At 27.6% G+C, this 21,739-nt stretch overlaps 1 protein-coding gene across 1 annotated transcript in view; it reads right to left on the bottom strand.

Moving 5' to 3' along the window:
- The window catches only part of LOC105845510 (E3 ubiquitin-protein ligase RNF216), a 91,126-nt gene that overhangs the window by 3,721 nt on the left and 65,666 nt on the right, over window positions 1-21,739 (bottom strand). Inside the window, exons 13-15 of the mRNA XM_065803866.1 lie at window positions 14,568-14,649; window positions 4,092-4,142; window positions 3,910-3,958 (exon numbers count right to left, since the gene is read on the bottom strand). Coding sequence (XP_065659938.1) covers window positions 3,910-3,958; window positions 4,092-4,142; window positions 14,568-14,649 — 182 coding nt within the window. The remainder of the gene's footprint in view (window positions 1-3,909; window positions 3,959-4,091; window positions 4,143-14,567; window positions 14,650-21,739) is intronic.

Here is a 21,739-nt window from a genome sequence, read left to right as displayed (position 1 = left end):
AAAAATCTCAAAACCCTTATATAAAGAAACTAATAACAGAGTGAAGACTAATCGTAGGATAGTTGGAGAGGTCAACGTGTTTTCTAGAGTTTTGAAAAATTGGAACCACTTATTTAGCACTTTTTAAAAATTAAATATTATCAAATATTATATAATTGTTAAAATTATATGTTAGACTTATTTTAGTTAATGACATTGTTGAAGACTAACCAAAAGTCTCTAGAACCTAACATCAGATACAAGATACAAGATTTAGTAAACTGAGAATAACAGAGCTTAATATCACACAGGACCTTTTTACATTGGCTTCTTGAAATAATAAAAGAAAATTTGTTCTTAAGAGTGATGTTCTTGTAAAAAAGATGAAACAAATAATTAATAAAGCAACTGCTCAAGATGGTGAAAAATATGGAGTAGAATGAGATTGACTTAAAATTGATGAGTAGGAATAAAAGCTTCCAAACTTTTAGTCCAGAAGGAATAAAAGCTTCTGAGATTCACTTTATGTATACATACTATGGATACAAACACATGTTTGCTATTTATTTAGATGCTGGCATACAATATCTTCTCACTTTTGTATAAACTTTAGTATTTATATGGTGTAGTGTGTAGTATTTGTCGAAAAAGAAGATGATGATGATGATCAGGTGATGATGAGAAGATGATCAGATGATGGTGACGATGAGAAGATGATCAGATGATGGTGATGATGATGTTAGTAATGATGATTATGATGATCACGTTGATCATAATAATGTTTATATATGCATATATATACAAAATATAACATGAATTTTAAATAAAAAATATATATTTTAGGATGTATAAATGTTTATGCAGCCCCAGTCACAAACCCGGCCCCAGCTATATTTTATCAAACCCGACCCTGGTCGAAATCAACCCCTGTCATTTACTATACAGAACCAAGAATGGAACCCCAGAATTTACTAATTGAATGTTAGCCTTTAAGGATGACTTTGATACTGTGGAATGATTCAATAGTTTTGAAAGTTTTTCCATATACACCATATAAAGCAAGCCTAGGCAGCATAAAGTCAGGTACTTTATTGAAAGCCTTTGATACTTCAAGGGAATTAACTCTAGCCTAACCACTTTTTTTATCAAGGTCTCACGGTTCTTGCTAATAATAGAGAAAAATATGTTTGGACAAAAGCTAAAGGGGTCAGTGTTTTCTAGAGCTATAAAATATTGCCATATATGTTATTGTTAAACATATGTCATTTCTAGAAGACAGAAAAACGAGATTTAGTTAAGCACTTGTAATTTAGAGAGTATTGAAGACGTTTCTGAAAACACTTTTCTAAAACTATGACAGAAATGCTCAAGACTATGAAAGGAATGTTGTCTGGATGACACACTGTAAAAAAATTTAGAAAAGAATAAACAGTAAAAGAGGCGAGAGTGATTTGGATGTCAAACAACCGATTCATTTGTTTCTCTGGTATGACAGGAAGTCATACCAGAGAAACAAATGAATCGGTTGTTAAAAATAAGATTCAAAAGATAAATTAGGAAACTTTTTTTGCAAATGGTTCTGCCTTATAGTTGGGACAGGTAATAAGATCAGACCCATGTATTAAAGATGGAATGTTAGAGTTGCCTTTGCTAATGACACTGTTAAAGATTTTCAAAACATTCTAGAACCCAACTTCCAAGACAAAATACATGATTTAGTAATTTAAGAAAAACAAAACTTAGTTTAAGACAATTCCTCACTGTATTGATTTCTTAGTTTATAACAATACCTCACTGTATAGATTTCTTAGTTTATAACAATACCTCACTGTATTGATTTCTTAGTTTATGATAATACCTCACTGTATGGATTTCTTAGTTTATACCAATACCTCACTTTATTGATTTTTTAGTTTATGACAATACCTCACTGTATGGATTTCTTGCAATAATAAAAAGATCCTTGTTATTGCGAAAAAGATCAAAAAAATAATTAGGCCCAAATACCAGAGAAAAGACAAAGATGTAAGCTCAAGGACTGTCGCAAAGAAAACCACAAATGAAACTCCAGTCAGCTTAAAGGTAATAGTAAGAAGTGTGATAATAGCATGTAATAATAGAGTGTTAATAGAGCAATAATAGGTAGTAATGTAAAATATAAAATAATAAATACCTGGGTGTCTTTATGTTAAACAATAGGCAACCTACTCTATTATTTGGTGCCCAATAGAAATAGATATATACAATAGAAATATAAAATCATGCTTGTAAGAAGTCTAATAAATTTAAAATATTAGTGTATTCATAAAATAGTGCAGTTAGGCTATAAATATGATGTTAATGACATAATCCCAATGGGTTATATAAATGACAATTATCACATAAAATAATTTCTCAGTCCAGGATAGCAAAAAAAAAACAAAAAAACATATAAAGAATCTCTGTCTACTTTAGGGTAGTAGTAATTAGTGCAATGATAGGGTCAGTCTGAAGTAGAAATATGAGATAAAAGATTTATAGAGATCATTGCATGGTTGGAACCACTTTAAAAAGAACAAGGATAACTGAACACAATCTAGGGCAAGTCACAAGACACATATCAAGGAGTGAATGATTAGGGTTATCTGTAAAACAAGTCACAATCACAAAATTAACAATTTATGTAAGAGATGGAGAACGACAAAGTTTTGAGCTTTACTCCTGGCAGGATCAGTTGTAGTAGAGCCAGATGATCAAGTCACCAACAACAACATTATTGGATGATAAATAAAGAAAAGTGTGTCAATTTGATAAGAAATAACATCCTGTAGTGTAGTTTTGAGAAGAAGAACAATAATGATCAAAGATGATTGAGCAAAAAGGTGTTAAAAATGGAAGCACATAATAGAATGGTAAAAGAAATTGATTTCATGACAAATGGATGAATTGAAAGTATATGCCCAGGCCAAGCATGTGACTATACAAGTTTTTGTGAACCAAAGGATTAATGAACACTGATGTAGCCATATGTGGTCACAACAATACACACCAAAACTACCAATCAGGACAGCATCCATGTACAATAATAATACTCTGATATTTTACATCTGTTGATGTTCTCAATCTGTTTGATAGTTATCACAGAAATGTCTCAGTGTGGCCACACTTTTTTTGAGTTATAAAATTAGAAGAATTTAGATTTTAGATTTTTAAGGATTTTTTAGGAGATTTTACTGGTAAACTTGGAAAAATAAATAAAAAAATTGAGATTATATAGGAGGAATAAATTTTTTTATAAAATTTAAATATAATTCAAAAATTTAAATAAAAAATTTGAAAGTTTGAGTTGAATGTTTGAAAAAAAACTTCAAGTTAAAAAAAAATTTTAAATTAGGAGATTTTAGAAGGTATTTTCAAAATTCAATAGGAGGTTTTTTAAATATTAGGATATTTTAGGATTTATTAGTAGGTATGACCACCCTGTCTTTTTACCATCAGAACTACTAAACTGAGTTTTAGAGCTATATTCTTATTAGGAGATAACAAAAAGAGTTGCAAGTTGCAACACTATTAAGAGTTGCATAGACACTATCAAGGTAATTAATTATTAATTATTGATCATTTTAAAAATTACTGCTATTTTAAAAATTTTTCTTTAATGTTATATTTTCTGTTTTACTGGATTCTTAAATAAAATGTTAAATTTTTTTTCTATTATTTAAATTGTTTTACCATATTCTTGGTGTAATATTGGTTAATTATAGCAATAACAATTTTTTTATAGAGTAGCATGAGTAATGCAAATGGTTTAAGATAACTATTTAGAAATTTATTTAAAATTCTTTCACAGTTTCGTAATATAAAAATAAAACAATAAATGATAAAAAAAAGTTCAATACTTTTGAAAATTAAAACAAAAATGGAAAAAAATTATTTGAGCAAACTCCTCACATTTTTGACCTGGCTCTCTTGCATGTCGACAAAAGTGTTCATAGTTGATCTATTATATAAAAAAAAGTAAAATTATTTTGTTTGTCAGTTATCACTTGGCCATATTATTTTAACATACCGTTTATTTATTTTTTTAAATTTAACTTGTTTAAATGTAAACAAACCTTTAAACGCAAACAAACCTTAGGTTCTCTGCATATGTAGCACATCAGTGATCCACATCTACATGTCATCTATTATGATATTAAAAATTATATAATATGATAACTTTTTTAACTAAACATTAAGAATATTAAAAACTACACCAAGAACATTATATAACAATCATATAGTAATTTGTGGTAGTTTATTACATTACCATCATATAGTAATGTGGTAGTGGTTTGATGATAGAGCGCTTGCTTCATAAGTGAAAAGTTTTGAGTTCAATCCCTACTATGCCCCAGTTAGTACCGGGCTCAATTTGTTTTTCTATGCAGCAGGTTTGTGTTTTAATAATCAATACAAAAGAGTTAAGAGAGGGTTATAACCAATATTTGTAAAAGAAATATACCTTCTCCATTATATTTGCCCCCTCAGAATTAAGGAGATAAATAGAATTAAAAAAAATAATTATGATAATTATTTTAATTAAATAATAATTACTAACTTTTAAGAAAAGGGAAACTCAATATTTTTCAGTGATTAAAATGAAACACTTTCTGTATATTAATAATAATTTCTTTAATCTCTTAAAAATCTCTTCAAAACCCAATAATATCTTACTTCTATTTTAAAGTTAAAATTGGTGTAATTTACTTAAATGGATATATAAGTACATCACAGTAAATTTACCTATAAACTAAATCAAAACAACCAGTTAAGTTACACAACTATTAAATTTACTCAAAGAGAATATTAATCTTCTAAAACTCTCTTATTTAAATAATCTTGATTTTTGAAATTTAAAACAAAAAAAAAAAATATTTATAAAACTTAAAAAAATTTCCCGTGTACAAAACATGATGATGTTATAATAACTGAAGAAAATATAATTAGGGCTATTTCGAACCTAAAATTTAAAAAATCTCCTGACTCTTTCGGTATCTCAGCAGAACATTTGAAATACGCAAATTGTGATACTTTAACAAAATGGCTCATCAAATTTTTTAATTATTCCATTAATTATGGATGGACACCATTATCAATGTCGACGTCTATTATTGTACCCCTTGTTAAATCGTATAAAAAATCTTTAGATAGCCCGAACAATTATCGCGGTATTAGCATTATACCAATTTTTACAAAGGTTCTAGAATACCTAATCCTTATTATATGTCCGGCTATTAGAGATACTCACCCCCTACAATTTGGATTCAATGCTAACTGTTAAATGATATATGCTGAATTTCTAATTAGCGAAACAATTAAACATTACAATAGCAACAATTCACCTGTATACCTATGCTCTTTAGATGTAGAAAAAGCTTTTGATAGCTGCAACTGGAATATCCTATTTGATAAATTATATTTCGATAAAAAATTACCACTCTGTATAGTTAACACTATCTCTTCGTTATATAACAATAGTAGTGCAACAGTCTCATATCAAGGTTGTAAATCAAACTCCTTTCTTCTAAAGCAAGGAGTAAGACAAGGATCGATTCTTTCACCTCACCAATATAATATTTACACTGAAAGTCTTCTTGAAACTATTACAAATCAAGGTATTGTTGGCACATTGATATATGGTAACTTCACTGGTGTGGTGGCATATGCAGATGATATCATACTTTTAAGCTCTACCCTCTCTGGTCTCAAAAAGCTGATAAAAACATGCAATATTTACAGTAACTTAAATTGTATTAAAATAAATGCCGAAAAAACTGAATTCTTGATTTCAGGTAAAGCACAAATACAAACCAATACGATAACGATATCTAGTAATAAAATAAATCTTCAGAATAAACTTAGACATCTGGGATTCACATGGGATACTAAACATTCAACTTTTGCTTCACTAAATAATACAAATGTTGATGAAAAAATTTCAAACTTTAGAGCTGTTGTTCAAACTCTTATTCAATCTGGAATCCGGTTTGCCCACCCAAGTTCTATTTCTTATATATAAAAATTATTGGCAGTCCCTACCTTAACTTATGGTATGGAGATATGTGAAAATAATTCTGATTTGATGAAAAAGTTAGATGTAATTGGAAGGAGTGCACTAAAATCGCTTTTAAATGTTTCAAAACACAGTAAGAACTATACAAATTCGCTATTTAAAATCCAGGAAATTTCAAAAAGTATTCAACAAAATAAATTAAACTTGTTTCTTCGTCTTCTTAATAATAAAACAACTTCAGACATTATCTTTTCACTACTGAAACACCCCTTATTTAAACATTCGTTTGTTGGCGATATTCAGGACCTTTTTCGTATGGCCGTTTTCGTATGCTAAATTTTCAAAACTTAATTCAAAATAAAAAGAAGATAAAAATAGCACTTTCTAAAAGTGAAATTCCCTCCGAAGTTGAACAAACTTTGAAACATGCAATAGAGTGCTGGAATGCGAAAGAGCAAAGAGGAATTTTTAAACAAATTCTGGAAGAAAAAATTCTTAAGTGAAAATCACGAGAAATAACTTTCTTATTTTTCTTTTTTACCTTGTAAATTACATTGGGTGTTAAATAAATGAAATAATAATAAAAAAAAAAATTATAAATTTAATTGAATGGAAACTGCAGCAAGACCTAAAAATTTTAGCATAAAATTGACAGAAACACAAATGCAGAATTTGCCAAATTTTTTTTCAGATGCCGACATTTGCTAAAAAATTTGATAATCAAATGGAAGTTTTGCCGCTTATATTTTAAATGATTTATTTCCAGTTTAAATAAAAGGTTTGTATTTAGAATTTAAATAGAGCATTCATTTTGCTACTTGATTTTAAATTTTTTTTATTGGGAACGGCAGTTAGGTTGGCATTTCCAAATGCCAACCCTAATTCCGAGTGCTGAAACACACACACATATATATATTCCTATAGTATAGCTCTTAAACTTACCGTTTGTGGTAAAAAATAATTAACTACTCTATGACATATAGGAACATTAGGAACATTAGGAACAGATTATGCCACATTAATTTTATTAAAAAACCACAAAAATGAAACTTAAAAAAATAGAATGTTTTAAAAAAATTAAAACTTAAAAAAATAGAATGTTTTAAAAAACAATCTGAAAGTTTTTTTTTTTACTGTAAAACATGTGCAGAGTGTTGCTACATGGACTATTTTATAGCCTACTATTACACGCAAGTGGTGTTACACGGACTATCTTATATCCTGCTGCTAAAAGGAAGTGCTATTACACCAACTATCTTACAGTCTGCTGTTACAAGGAAGTGCCACTACATCAACTGAAGTTTTGTTTGGGGCAGGCAATCTATCAAATAAAATAAAAAAAACTTTTTAAACAGGAGAAACTAGATCATCTAGATATGAAAAACTTTTATAAAAGCAAAAAAAATTTTCTTTTTTCTTTTTTTGAAAGACTGTTTGGATTCAAGACAGCATTTTTTAAACTTGATGTATACAAAACATGTTTGGAAAGTGCTGATCTAAATATGCAAAGATTACAATATTTATGAATATGAAGACTACTTAAGATACTTTTCAAGAAATGGTCATCAGTCAGTTATTAGTTTAAACAATCAAGATATTTCTGTAAAATATCTGGTCTGCAAGATAAATAACTAGAGTGTTTAAAAGGAAAATACTAAAGATCTTACAGTGGACTACAAGCAACCTTTTAAAATTAATTTGAAATGTCATATGGTAATCAAGACTTTATATGTTATATAATTTAATACCATTTAATTGCGGTATATTATGGAATCCTAACTTTAGCTTTAATTTCCAGACCTGTGAAATGTTAAGTTCTTTTTTTTAAATAAGGGCTTTGCTTGGTGCTGGGATTATTTAACTTATGCAAAAACATTAAAACAATAGAATATTTCTCAAGGAAATAGAAGAAAAGCTTCTACTACCAGCATATAAAAAACTGGAAAAAAACAAAAAAAACTAACAGTTTTATATTTGTGTTAATAAGTTATAAAACAAATTCACAACGAGAGGTAATCCACTGTTATTTAGGGTGGTAGCCCTCTAAGTTCAGAGTTTGAGGAGGTAATCCACTGTTATTTAGCGTGGTAGCCCTCTTATCAAAAGAAAAAGAAAAAAAACGTTTTAAAACTGACATTTTATTGTGTTTAACAAAGTAACTTTAAAAAATCTGAAAAAATATTTAATCAGTGCTTTACCAATATTGTGCAAAAAGTGAACTGATATTAATAAAATGACTGAGAATGATACAGCATTAAAGAATATAATTGATAAATTATGCAAAGTCACTAGCATTTCAGTTCCTACTTCAACTTCAGGCAGAAAAGCTAGCGCAGCATTGCCAGATTTACTAATTATGGCAAGAGTATTAGAAAAGATGCTAGATGAAAACATCCAATTAAAAAATCAACTGAATGAACTAGAGAAGAAAAAAACCGCTACCACACCGGCATCATTTTGGAGTAACTTTCCTAAACCCACATTATTGCCCAAATCACCTGAACAAATTGCTGTAGTTAAAGCAATAACTGAAATTAACAACAATTTGTCAAAAAGAGAGAAAAACATAATTATTTATGGCCTTGCCGTAAACAAATCAACTGACTCACTAATAATATTTATAAAACCAGCACAACAAACTTACTTGATTCAATCGGAGAAAACACCGAAAGAATAAGAAGAAGAATTTGATTCAAAAGTCGAAATTCAAATGAAGCAGAGAAAAAACCAACTCCCATTCTAGTAGAATTTGATAATAACATTGATCGCTCTAATGCATTAAATTTTGCAAGAAAACTAAGAAACAACGAAAACTACAGACAAGTATATATTAGCGCAGATTTATCTCCATTGGAGCGAGAAAATAGGAAAAAACTTATTGGAGAGAGAAATGATAAAAACAATAAATTAAAAGGATTGAATGAAGAAAACAAATTTAAATTCATTTTAAAAGGAGATTCACTAATCAAAGTTAACCTTGAAGGGAGGCAAACTAATACCAACTAGTAATTCAAAAATATATATACATTAAGAGCATACACCAATGAAGTTATTCCAGTCCAATCTTCTTTAAAATAAATAATTAACTTGTAAAAAATGTCTTAATGTAAAAAATCTTCATGTATAATAAAGGCTATATCAAACATAAACTAATAACATAAGCTAAATTTTTAATATTTGTTCATTCAATTGCAAATTTCAGACCTAATCAAAGTTGAACCTTGAAGGGAGGCAAAGTAATACCAACTAGTAATTAAAAAACATTTAAATTTGCCACCATTACACAGAACTTCATCATCTAAATCAACTTATTACTCAGCTCGAACTTCATTGAACTGTTATTATATCAATGCAACATCCTTAAACAATAAAATGCAAGAGCTTCGAACAATGCTGACATTAAATGGGACATAGAGTGTAACCCAATCAATTCAAACAGCCTTGAAGGCGAATCAAATTTTATCAATACTGTTAATGATTGTCATTTTATTCAACACGTAAATTTCCAGACATGTTATAAAAACACCGAAGATCTGTCTTCAATCGATCTAATATTTACTGAAACGCAAGAATGAATATCAGAGATATTTCCGGGACCAACGCTTGGCAATATTACACATGGACACTGTAGTATAATATGGGAATATAAGACTCAAAATTATCAATCTCTTCATTGTTTCTCTAACCAATTACGTGACGATACTTTGGGATCCTTAAAAAAAATTCATCAGATTAAGTCAAAAGCAACACTTTTTTTCAAAATAGATTTTTTATTTTTGGATTCCAAAAAAATTATAAAACATTAAACCGTAAAACTAGGTTTTTTGAATTTTCTTATATTTTAATATACTTGGTTTTCTATTTTAATATATTTAGTTTTCTTTTTTTAAATATATTTAGCTTTCTAATTTCAATATAGTTAGTTTTCTATTTTCAATATATTTAGTTTTCTATTTCAATCTATTAAGTTATCTATTTAAATAAATTTAAATTTTTATTTTAATATATTTAGTTGTCTATTTTAAAATATTTAGTTTTCTTTTTCAAATATATTTATTTTTTTTATTTTCAATATATTTAATTTCTAATGAAAAGATTTAAACTTAGTTTTTAACAAAAATTTTTGGTTAAAATTTTATTTTGCTAACAATATTTTGAGGCTTTTCTTGTCATTTTCAAATTCCGTTTTTTTTTTATATTGAAGCTACTTTTCTGTACCCAAAAACATTTAATAATTTTTATTATATTTATTTATTATATTTATTATAAAAATTATATATATATATTACATTTTTTATAAAAATTATATATACATATATATATATATATATATACATATATATATATATATATATATATATATATATATATATATATATATATATATATATATATATATATATATATATATATATATATATATATATATTAGGGTGATGCATAAAAATAAAATTTCAAAATATGAAAGTCTCACCTTCTAGTATTGTTACAAATAATATAAAAAAATAAAATAAATATTTTCAGCTTTTTCAAATGATATTTAGGGGTAGCTCAATAGGTTTGAAATTTTACACGGAAACTGGTTTCGTGAACTTTTTGTGAAAAAATCATATCGGCCACATATTTTGCATAAGCAATACATATTAATCAAACTAATTTAATCATATTAATTAACAAATTTGAAAATAATAACAGTACTAAAAGTCTATGACTAAAATATATTAAATCCGAGAAAGTCAATTCATTAGAGTACTCTCCTGATGTCCCTCAAAATGTAACGATTTTTTTGCCATTTTGAATTGTTCTCTGTGTTGTTGCACAACGTGCAGAAGAAATTGTCTTTGCTCCTTGTTCTTGGTCAGTATTTCATTATACTGTGTGATTAAAGCTACACCTCTTTCAGCACAGTCATTAACAACTCTCAATCCATTCACTCTGTCTTTAGCCTTTTTGTAAATGTCATCTGTGTCCCAGCTAACTGGATCAATGTCAAGCAAAGCCTGTTAATCAATTTCCAAAAGTCGAAAGAATGCTAATGTTTTTGACGTTACAAAATCTTCAATCGACTTCAAATGAATGTCATTAACATTTCCCAATCTTTTCAGGTTGTCTTCTTGTGGTTCGTTATTCAATCTTTCAATCAATTTTTGTTTTGATTCATGTGATACATTACTTGAAAAGAAACTCAATCCAATGAGTTCTTCGCTCAAGTACCATAAATGGTATTTTAATGCAGCCGTTGCCTTCTCGCTAACTTTTATGTTAATTATTTTGTATGATTCAAATTTCTTCATTAATTTCAAATCATTAGCAAGTGATTCGGAAGCAAATGGACTAGAAAACCATGCAGACATGTACAGAAGAGTTGAAAACAGATTGAACTCCTACAGGCATTTCTCTTCTTTTGTAGTAACCTTGAATTGCTTTCGGAACATGTACATTTTTATACAGTAGATGACCTTAGCCATCCACCGTGCGTGGTGAAATGCACCTGGCACATTGAAATGTTGTCCTCTAGGAGGGATATCACCAAGAAACATTATTGTCAGTTCCAAAAATTCCCTATAATCATCTCTTAGTTGGCTAACAGCTTGTAAACAATTTTTTGCGAAACTAACAGCAGCATCTTTGAGATCATTTTAATAAATATTGTTTGGACCACTGAACAAGTTTTCATCAAGACATTCAAATTTATTTTGATCAATATAGTTCCAGTTGTCTTTGAACTGTTTGAATAACAAAATATCTGGTCCACTAGATGGGCCAAAAAAACACTTGAATACATCTGACACAATAATTTCATGCATATGATGACGGCATGCTAAGTGCAATAGATTTTTCTCTAAAAATTTTTCGATTAATGTACACACTCTGGAATGACAGCCGGTGTTACTCGATGTAGTGTCGAGCACATTCCAAAAATTTCTTTTTTTACTCCCCATTCTGTTAAGCTAGAAACTGTGGCATCTGCCATTGCTGCACCTGTTCTGGTCACAAGTTTGGGAACTCCAAGCAACTTTTCTGTATTTTCTCCCGTTACCAAAATTGCTAAACAATCGACTTTTTCCGAAATCGAACATGTAATGTCTGGTAGTAATTTGCTGTCCAAATGTACAACAAGCGGTATATCAGGATTAAATTCACTTTTTATATTGGCAGCTGCTTCTTTTCTGTTTTTAATTCTGGGTCTTCAAATAGTACTAAATGACAGGGATAAAGTACTAAATGACAGGGAAATCTTCAACATTATGTCCTAAACTCTTGACAGTTGCAGCAATAGTAAAGGTTGCCTCTTGACCCGACATTTTTGTTTGGTCTAATGCAGCTGCAAGCTTCGGTGACATAAATTCGAAATGTTCGAAATTGTCATTTAATTCGCTTTCGTCTGATTCAGTGTTGATTTCAATATTGTCATCTTCCAAGTCTGGCAAACACATTGAAGGAGTTTTTTCAATACATTCTTTTCGTATCTTTTTCCTTTTTGCACGTTGTTCAATTTGAGCTTTTCTTTCTACTATTGTCTTCTCCTTTTTAAACAATTTCTGATCAACTGCAAGCATGCATTTTTGTCTTCCTGCTTTTTGCATTCTTAGAAACTGCATGTCCTCTTCAATCGCCATGATATTCATTACATTCTCATGAGCTATATCAAATAACTCTTCTATTTCATTCATAAAGTGAGACTCACTTTGTTTTTTAGTTTCAGTGAAACGCTTCTTGTTCTTTTCTTAACTTCAGGTAATTGTCAATTATTTTTTCTATCTTCTTTATAACATGGTGTTCGGCCCGGACAGGAATTCTTGCCTTGGCCCAAAAGAACATAACTTCTTGTGCGACAGAAACAGCACTTTAATGGATAGTACATTTTTCTCATCATGCTGGTGAAAAAATCGAGACAAAGCTTGTTTAGTTGAAGGCAATTTACTCCCTAATAGTGCATCACTTGTTGAAACTAGACTAACATGAGGTGCATCTCAGTTGCACTTCATGTTAGTCTAGTTTCCAAACTAATTTTTGCCCGACTTGTTTTTGGAGGATCTGCCATTTTCTACAAAAAAACAGATTAGTGAAATTATTTTAATTTTATTGCAAAAAATGTAAATAAGTGTATAACCACACTCTTGTATATAAATATGATGTTTATTGTTTAACACTCTAAGATATTGGTAATTTAACTGATTTAGTACACTTTAAAAAACAGAATAATATTCAAGAATATTTCTATATATTTTATTCAAATCTTTTCAGGTTTTCTAATTATTTTCCCTGTTATCCCCTATTACCACTCACTTTACTAGTCCTAGCCCCTATCCCCACTCACTCTACTAGTCTAACATGTGCTGTCTTTTGTCTAAAATCGTGGAATAAATGTGTAAATTCAAGCTTTGCAAGAGTTTGTTTGTACACTACAGACACAAAAACAAGTATGAATATTAAAAAGAAAATTTGTATCTACATTCAACAAAATACAACAATTTAAGTAGCTGAAGGCAAACTATAACAAAAGATACTAAATCAAAATTAATTTAAATATTGCTTGATAAAGTTGTTGAAATACTGTGTTGTGTATGAATCTACAACAGCATGAAATATTGAAATATTAAGGATTAAAACAAACCAAATTATGTAATGTATCTTGTTTTCAACATTTTCAGAGATTATTTTCAGATTTTTAAGTCTTTGAGCTACCCCTAAATATGCTTCAATATTCGTATAATTTTACATTTTTATTCATTTATATGTTTGGAACCAAATGAAAGGGTGAGACATCAATACTTTAACAAAAAAAATTTTGTGTGTACTTCATGCATCACCCTAATATATATATATATATATATATATATATATATATATATATATATATATATATATATATATATATACACAACTACAAGAAGCTGTTAAATAAACCAAATCTTATAACTTTTATATATATCTTTATCCCACTTGATGAGATGAGGGGGAGGGGGGAAGGAGGGATTGATGGTGTAAAAATATCATCAATTTTTGCATCTTTTAATTTTCAAAGTAGTTGTTAAATGCGTAGCCTAGCCATGGCGTAGTGGTTTTAGATCTGTCTCAAAACCAAGAGGCTCGTGGTTCCACACTGGCTCTAGCCCAATAAGCGACATTGGTAAGGAAAAAAGTGTGAACTTCTTAGTTTAATACTTTTCCACGGTGCATTGTTAATAGACCATAAGGATTTCTGGAAGCACCTTTATAACCATAAAACCCAATTCAACTATTTCAAATATATATTTCAAATGTGCTTAAACTGGCAATTCAATTTAATAACTTAATGAAGTCCTTATTTTCAAACCCATAAAAAATATATAAAAACTCTAATGACTATTTGAACATTAAAAATCTGCTGCTTTTTCAAACATTAATGGTTTACGAAAAAAAAAGTATTTAAATATAAAAGTATGTAAATTTTATCTCAAAGCATAAAACACAAATATAGAGGAATGGATATATTTCATAAAACATATAAATCGAAGAAAGGACATATTTTATAAAACATTAAAGAATAAACATATTGGTATTTACATACTTTATTGCATCCATCCGATTTTAAAAAGGTTGTTTCGCATTTCCAGCATTTGCGAACTTTTGCTAATGTCATTTTTTCTTCGCTAAAAAGTAAAAAATTGTCATTTAGGAATAAAAAATCTAAACATTAAAATAGTTGCTCATTTTTAAACTTTTAACTAAGTGAAATAAAGACACAAATAACAAACAAAAAAGAACAAATTAAAAGCAACTTTTAGGACAAATTAAACAAAATTAATGATTTGGATTAGGTCTGGTAGGCTGACTTTTATTATGTTTGTATACGTGTGATATTAAGGCAAAAATTTTATATATATATAAAATTTTTGCCTTAATATCACACTTAAATTTAGTCTCTCTGAAAATTCATATTAGCCTTTCAAAAAACCAAACAATTAATTATTGTATATTAATATTAACTCAAATCATCTACCCCAAATTCTAAAACAAATCCCAATTTCAATTAATAACAGGCTAAACCAAAACTCCTCTAATGAAAATGTATTTAATTCCTCTAAACAAATATTTGAAGATGCCTTTAATAAAAGTGGTTTTGAAAATTTTGAACTAAAATTTGACCTTGAAAATAAGAATACAAAAAAGTAAATAGAACTAGAAATGTAATTTGGTTTAACCCCCCATATAGCAAAAATGTTTCCACTAATATTGGAAAAGTGTTTTTAAAATTGGTCGATAAGCATTTCCCGCCCTCTAATACATTACATAAAATTTTTAATTGAAATACAACTAAAGTTAGCTACAGTTGCACAAAAAATATGGAAAGAATTATAAAAGGTCACAATAATGCTTTGCTAAACAAAAAATAAATCCTAAATGAAAAACTACAGAAAATTGTAATTATAAACAAAAAGAGAATTGTCCAATGAGTGGAAGTTGTTTATAAAAAAATGAGGTATATAAATGTGTTTTTTTCTCTAAGAATGCACCTGATAAACAATATATTGGCATAACAGAGGGTTAATGAAAAAAATGTTTTGCCAATCATAAGCAATCCTTTAGAAATAAAAAAGTATTCAAAAGACACCATGCTGTCAAAATACATATGGGAATTAAAAGGTAAAAATATTGATGATTTTATACTGAATTGATCCATCCTTAAAACAGCACCTGCAAATAACAATATTTCCAAAAAAAGCATACTATGCCTACAAGAAAAATTTGAAATAATTACACACGCAAACCAAGAATGCTTATTAAACAAAAAATCGGAATTAACTTCTAAATGCAGGTACGAAAATAAGTTTCTCCTAAAAAACTATAAAAATAAGTGAGCTCAAATAATCGTTACATTAAATCCCCCTTTTAAAAAATATTTTTCAAAAAAAGCATAAGTAATCATTTCTAAAGAATTCTTTTTATAATGGTGTCAGCAAATTCCACAAATGTGTGAAAATTTACAGTAGTTAAGACATTTGCAACTTCCTGTAACTTAATTTTTGGTATAAACTGAAGTTTTATTAATTTGATCATTCATTTCTGATGAGTCTTGGCTATAGATAAGTCTATGGATTTGATTTTTTCATAAAAGCACGTATTGGTGTTGTTTTAAATGAATGTAACGTGACATTTATAATCAGTTATTATTTGCAAAAATTATCCATGAAAAAGCATTTTTTTATAAAAATTGAAGTTATTATTTTCAATACCACACCTAAATGAGTATGTTTAACAATGTCACGATAGATTCAGATAAACTATGGTAAAGTTAATTTTTTTACAAAAGTCATTTTTGCATAAATAATCATAACTTTTAGCCCCATTCAAAAAACTGTTTTCGGTGTTTCGTATAATTTTTTGAAATACTCGGGACTTATTTGCCCATCTTGAAAAAATAATTTATTCCATTCAGAATGCATAAACAATTAAAAAACAGAGGCAGTAAACTTTATAAACAAATTACATTCATTTGCAAAGTTTGAATTATTGTTATAAAATAAAAGAAACCAATTTTCAATTAAAGTTTACTACTTATATAAAACGAAAAGAGTTTGAAATTCAAACTCGTTTCGTTTTAAGACAATAATTTAAAAGTTACTTTTAACTTATTGCTAAAAAAAAAATTATATCTTTGAATTTGGCAACAATAAGTCAATGCAAATAGCTTTTATGGCTTTAGTAATGATAATAGTTAAGATAATTAAGATAAATACTTTTTGTTGTTAGCACAGCTCAAAATGAAATATATATATATATTACATCATTCATTTCAAATGTTTTTAAAAGTAGCATATTTTTTTAAAATATACCAACACAAATGTATTAAATTGTAATTAGGTTCATAAATTATGTCAAACACTTCAAGATATCTTTATAATTATATTTGATATCTCCTGCAAAACTTTTATAACAGACGCTTCAGTTGTTTATAATATTTTGCAATTATTTACGAGTTCTTTGTTTGCATAAATTAAATACCAATAAATAAAAAGTTGTTCGGTTTGCCACTAACAACCAATCAGATTTGTTTAAAAATATCGGCTTTTTTTTTATGAGTTTGGTTGTTCTATGCCTTAGTTGCATTGAGTAGACTGTTTTTGTATTTGAATATTTTTTTGATGATAAATAGATGTAGCGTAAAATTTTGAATTATTTGTCTCAGTTGTTCGGTTGTTGTTTGTAGGCAATTAATGGTCAAGTGCTTGAAAAAACTTTTTTTACTCATTCATTATCAGATAAACTAAATAAAAAGTTAGTTTCAGGTTGGCAGTTTAAATGGCTATAGAAAGGAGTCACCAACAGAAAAAACTTCTTTTGATTGTTTATTGGCGCTGGCCCTTTGCTTTCACTATTACATAATCAGAGTAACGACAATCTTTTACCCATTTTTAAAGTTCTGTTAGACGTAGTTTTTCTGTAGCATAATCAGACATAAAAATGATTATTCTTTCAGCAAGGTTATAGCAAGGTTCTTTTTTATATGATTGAATTGATGAATGTTGAAGTTTAAATCATCTTATTATATCATCAAATCATTAAGTGATGAGTATTTTTTTTTTGTGTAAAATATATCCATTTTAACATATTGGTTGTTTTCAAGGATAAACGAAATGGTTTATCTAAGAAGTCCTAACAATGGTTCCTAGATGGGGTCACTGAATGGTTATAACCCACAGGCGTTATTGAACTACTTTACCATATATATATATATATATATACATATATATATATATATATATATATATATATATATATATATATATATATATATATATATATATATATATATATATATATATACATATATATATATATATATATATATATATATATATATAATTTTAAAAACATCAATAAGTACAAACTTCTCTTGATACTGAATTTATTTTTTGTTTTTGCTTATATCTTACTTTTAAAAGGACAGTACTATTTTATGTCAATGGGATTGTTTCATCTTTTTCTGCGCCAAAAATGGTGTCCAAAATTTTGTTGACACATATTGTTCCTCATCTAAATTGATATCATTTTGTAGAGGGGCACATTGGTGGGGACATTTGCATTTCAAATATAAAAGATTAAAAACTATTTAATGAGCCCTCAAAGAATATTTTTTTAAAAGCAACTTTTTTTTAAAGGGGGCGTATAATAATGGTAAAAGTTAATCTTCTTCAATCAACTGCATAACAAAAACGAGAAAGTTTAACTTTTTAATGTTTAAACTATTTCTTTAAAGAGTTTGACACTTTTTATTACACCGTTTTTGTAATAAAAAGATTTATTAGAATTAGATTGTTACAAAAAAGTTATGCTACCAGTTTATTTATTTTAATCATTCGATTCAAAAACATCTTAAAAAATTTTTTATAAAATCCAAATCCATTATATCTTCATTCTATATAATTATATATAATAACAACATGTTATTCGTATGTGATATCAGGTCTTATGTGCTGCACAAAAATTAAGGGGTTGCTTTATAAGAATTTTAATTCGAAGCAGGCACTGTTTTAATTACATTGAATGTTTATGAATATTTTTAACAATGTGGTTTAAGTAAAAACCTTGCAATTTATACCAAAAGAAATTTATTATATCGTCGCGGATAGTGCAAATCAGCATAACTAGCATTGCCTACTATATTTGGATGTTAATAATTTTAACACCAAATATCTATTGTTGACATTACAAAAAACATGAATAATACCCAAAGTCTGCTGAAATAAAAAAAATATAAAGTTTTAATGTTCTCCAGTAAATAATCTGTAGTGTAGATACGCGGTATTATCCAACACTAATTACACTAATTACTATTCTCGATGAATTCCCGTTTATAAATTTATAACTACAACTGTTTAAAATTTTTTTAATATTTTCATATTGATTTGAAAAGAGAACAATTCAAGTTGAAAATTTTTTTTTTGCAAAATATGATAAAATAATAAAAAAATTTTTTTTTTATCATTTTATCATATTTTTGTTTTTTAACTGTTAATAAAGCTATTTTCACAAGGCAAAAATATATTATTAAACTGTTAAAAAATATAAAAGCATAAAAGTGTTGAAAAAAAAATTATAAATTAAAAAACATCCCTTCATTCACTTTTGATAAACCAGCATAAAGTTAAAAAGTAAAAGTGAAAAATAACTCTATTTTAAACAAGTATTTATCTATTTTTCTAAACTGTTAAAATTTTTTAAATACTTTATAAGAAACCATTGTAACCATAGAATTTATATATTTATAAATAAATAAATATATATATAACATAGAATGTCAAAATTTTATTTATTTAGAAGTCTAAAAACCAGTTAAACAAACAATAAACTTAAAATTAAATAAATATATATAACATAGAATGTCAAAATTTTATTTTTTTAGAAGTCTAAAAACCAGTTAAACAAACAATAAACTTAAAATTTAAAAGACTTTTGAAAACGGGAACATAAATGGTTTGTGCGAGATTCCTGAATTATGAAGGGCCAACACGCCCATAAATTCAAGGCATTAAAATCTTGTTCTTTTTTAATTTTTCTTATAAATTCATCTAAAAATCTACAAAGCACCAACTCACAAAAGAATTCAATAGCAACCAATTTATAAACCTGTTAAACAGTTTGCTTTCTAGAATAGCTTAAAATTTTTTTTTCTTTCTTTTTTAAATATGTTATAACCCTCCTAACAACAAGCCTTAACTAACAAGACTTATGCAGAGAATAAAGTCTTAGGTTTTAGATAATAATGCTTGTTTAGGCCAACAACATTGGAGCAAACATTAGAATAACAAGAATAAGTGCTTATAATTATCATCATCATCATCATCATCATCATCATCATCATCATCATCATCATCATCATCATCATCATCATCATCATCATCATCATCATCATCATCATCATCATCATCATCATCATCATCATCATCATCATCATCATCATCATCATCATTATTATTATTATTATTATTATCATTAAATGGTTTTTATTTTTAAACTACACCTTTAATAACTTGAGCTTTTGACTTGTTTACTCTTTATAACTAAAGCTTTTCACTTTGGATCCGTTGATTGGAATAAGGCTAATCAAGCCTCCACATCTACAACAAGTACAACATGTATGCTAGAAAATATTCACCAAAAGAGCAACAAAAACAATCACAGAAATCAAGCATAAGCCATACTAGGAGAGGCTCTATATCCTTAGACTCACAACTCTTAAAGAAAGAATAAACCAAAACGATTTGATTCAGCAATTTAAAATTTTTCGCGATATCAATAAAACTTGCTTTACCACAGGTGTATGCATTATTAATTTCAAATTACTGCCTAGGAGCGCACAATAATCGCACAAAACATATATTTGTCTCATTTGTCTTGATTGTCAAAAAACATTTGCTACTGATCAGCTTATATATTTAGCACCTAAGTAAAAAAAGAATTTTTCCTTCTTTTATCATTTCTTCAGTTTTACCCCTTATTCTCTTAGTGTAATTTAAATGAAAGCATTAGTGCAGTGGAAAACCTAAATTCCAACCATAACAGTGCATTTTTATTTAAATTTTTTTCTGATCAACAGTGCTTAATTTATTTATAATAGTGCGGTTTCTATAACTATAAATTTAAAAGGAGATTTAAATAAGTTGTCACGTATTAACCATAAGTTATCATGTATAAACATTACACAAATTAATTCAACCAGTTGAAGAATAATTTGTTAAGATATCTCACAGAAATAGTAATAATGGATTAAAGGAACATTATGTTGATAATCTTTGAACATCAAGCAAATAATGAACATAGGCAAATATTGAATTTTATTTTCAAGTTTTGTCAAAATTTGAATAATCAGTTTGTGGAGGTCTCAAGCTCTCCAAAACATTATTGGTGATCGCAGTGCATTTCTGAGGAGGGGGATCACCATTCATCTACTACTTAATTCTAATTGGTTATCATGGCACAAATATTTTTTCACCTATTACACCCATGAATTTTAGCGCTTTGTGAGTTCTGTAATATGAATTTGTTACATTAACGACATTTATATTTTTTTATGTTACACAGATGGTTATCAGTTTTCAATTTATTATCTAGAGTTTAGATTATAAATAGTACCACATTTATTAGCCTATTTTTCTTTTTATATTGCCCGAACTATCATTTATTATTATTTTACTTACTAATTTGTTATCTATTTATTTTATTTCATTGTTTTTGTATGGTGCGTTTATTTTAGTAATGGTTACCATTAATAAACCAGCAGATTTATGTTGACTTGTTTACTCATAGACTATTGTCTTATCATTTGCTAAGGATGACTAAAGTGTGAGTTATGGTTACCCCTCTTCTTGAGTCATTAAATTTTATTCTTCTTACTAAATAGTTTTTACATTAATTTATGTTTTTTACCTAAATGACATCAACTACAATCTGATTCTATTATCACATCTCTTGGGTCTACATAACTGAACAGCTCTGTTTGTCACTTTTTGCGAACTTAGTATTGCATAAACAAAATTTATTTATAATAGTGCAGTTTCTATAACTATAAATTTAAAAGGAGATTTAAATAAGTTGTCACATATTAACCATAAGTTATCATGTATAAACATTACACAAATTAATTCAACCAGTTGAAGAATAATTTGTTAAGATATCTCACAGAAATAGTAATAATGGATTAAAGGAACATTATGTTGATAATCTTTGAACATCAAGCAA

Source organism: Hydra vulgaris, chromosome 08 (assembly GCF_038396675.1).
Source record: "Hydra vulgaris chromosome 08, alternate assembly HydraT2T_AEP".
In the NCBI taxonomy this organism is placed as follows: Eukaryota; Metazoa; Cnidaria; class Hydrozoa; order Anthoathecata; family Hydridae; genus Hydra; species Hydra vulgaris.
The sequence above is the reverse complement of the archived record's forward strand: the minus strand, read 5'-3'. Positions and strand labels throughout refer to the sequence as shown.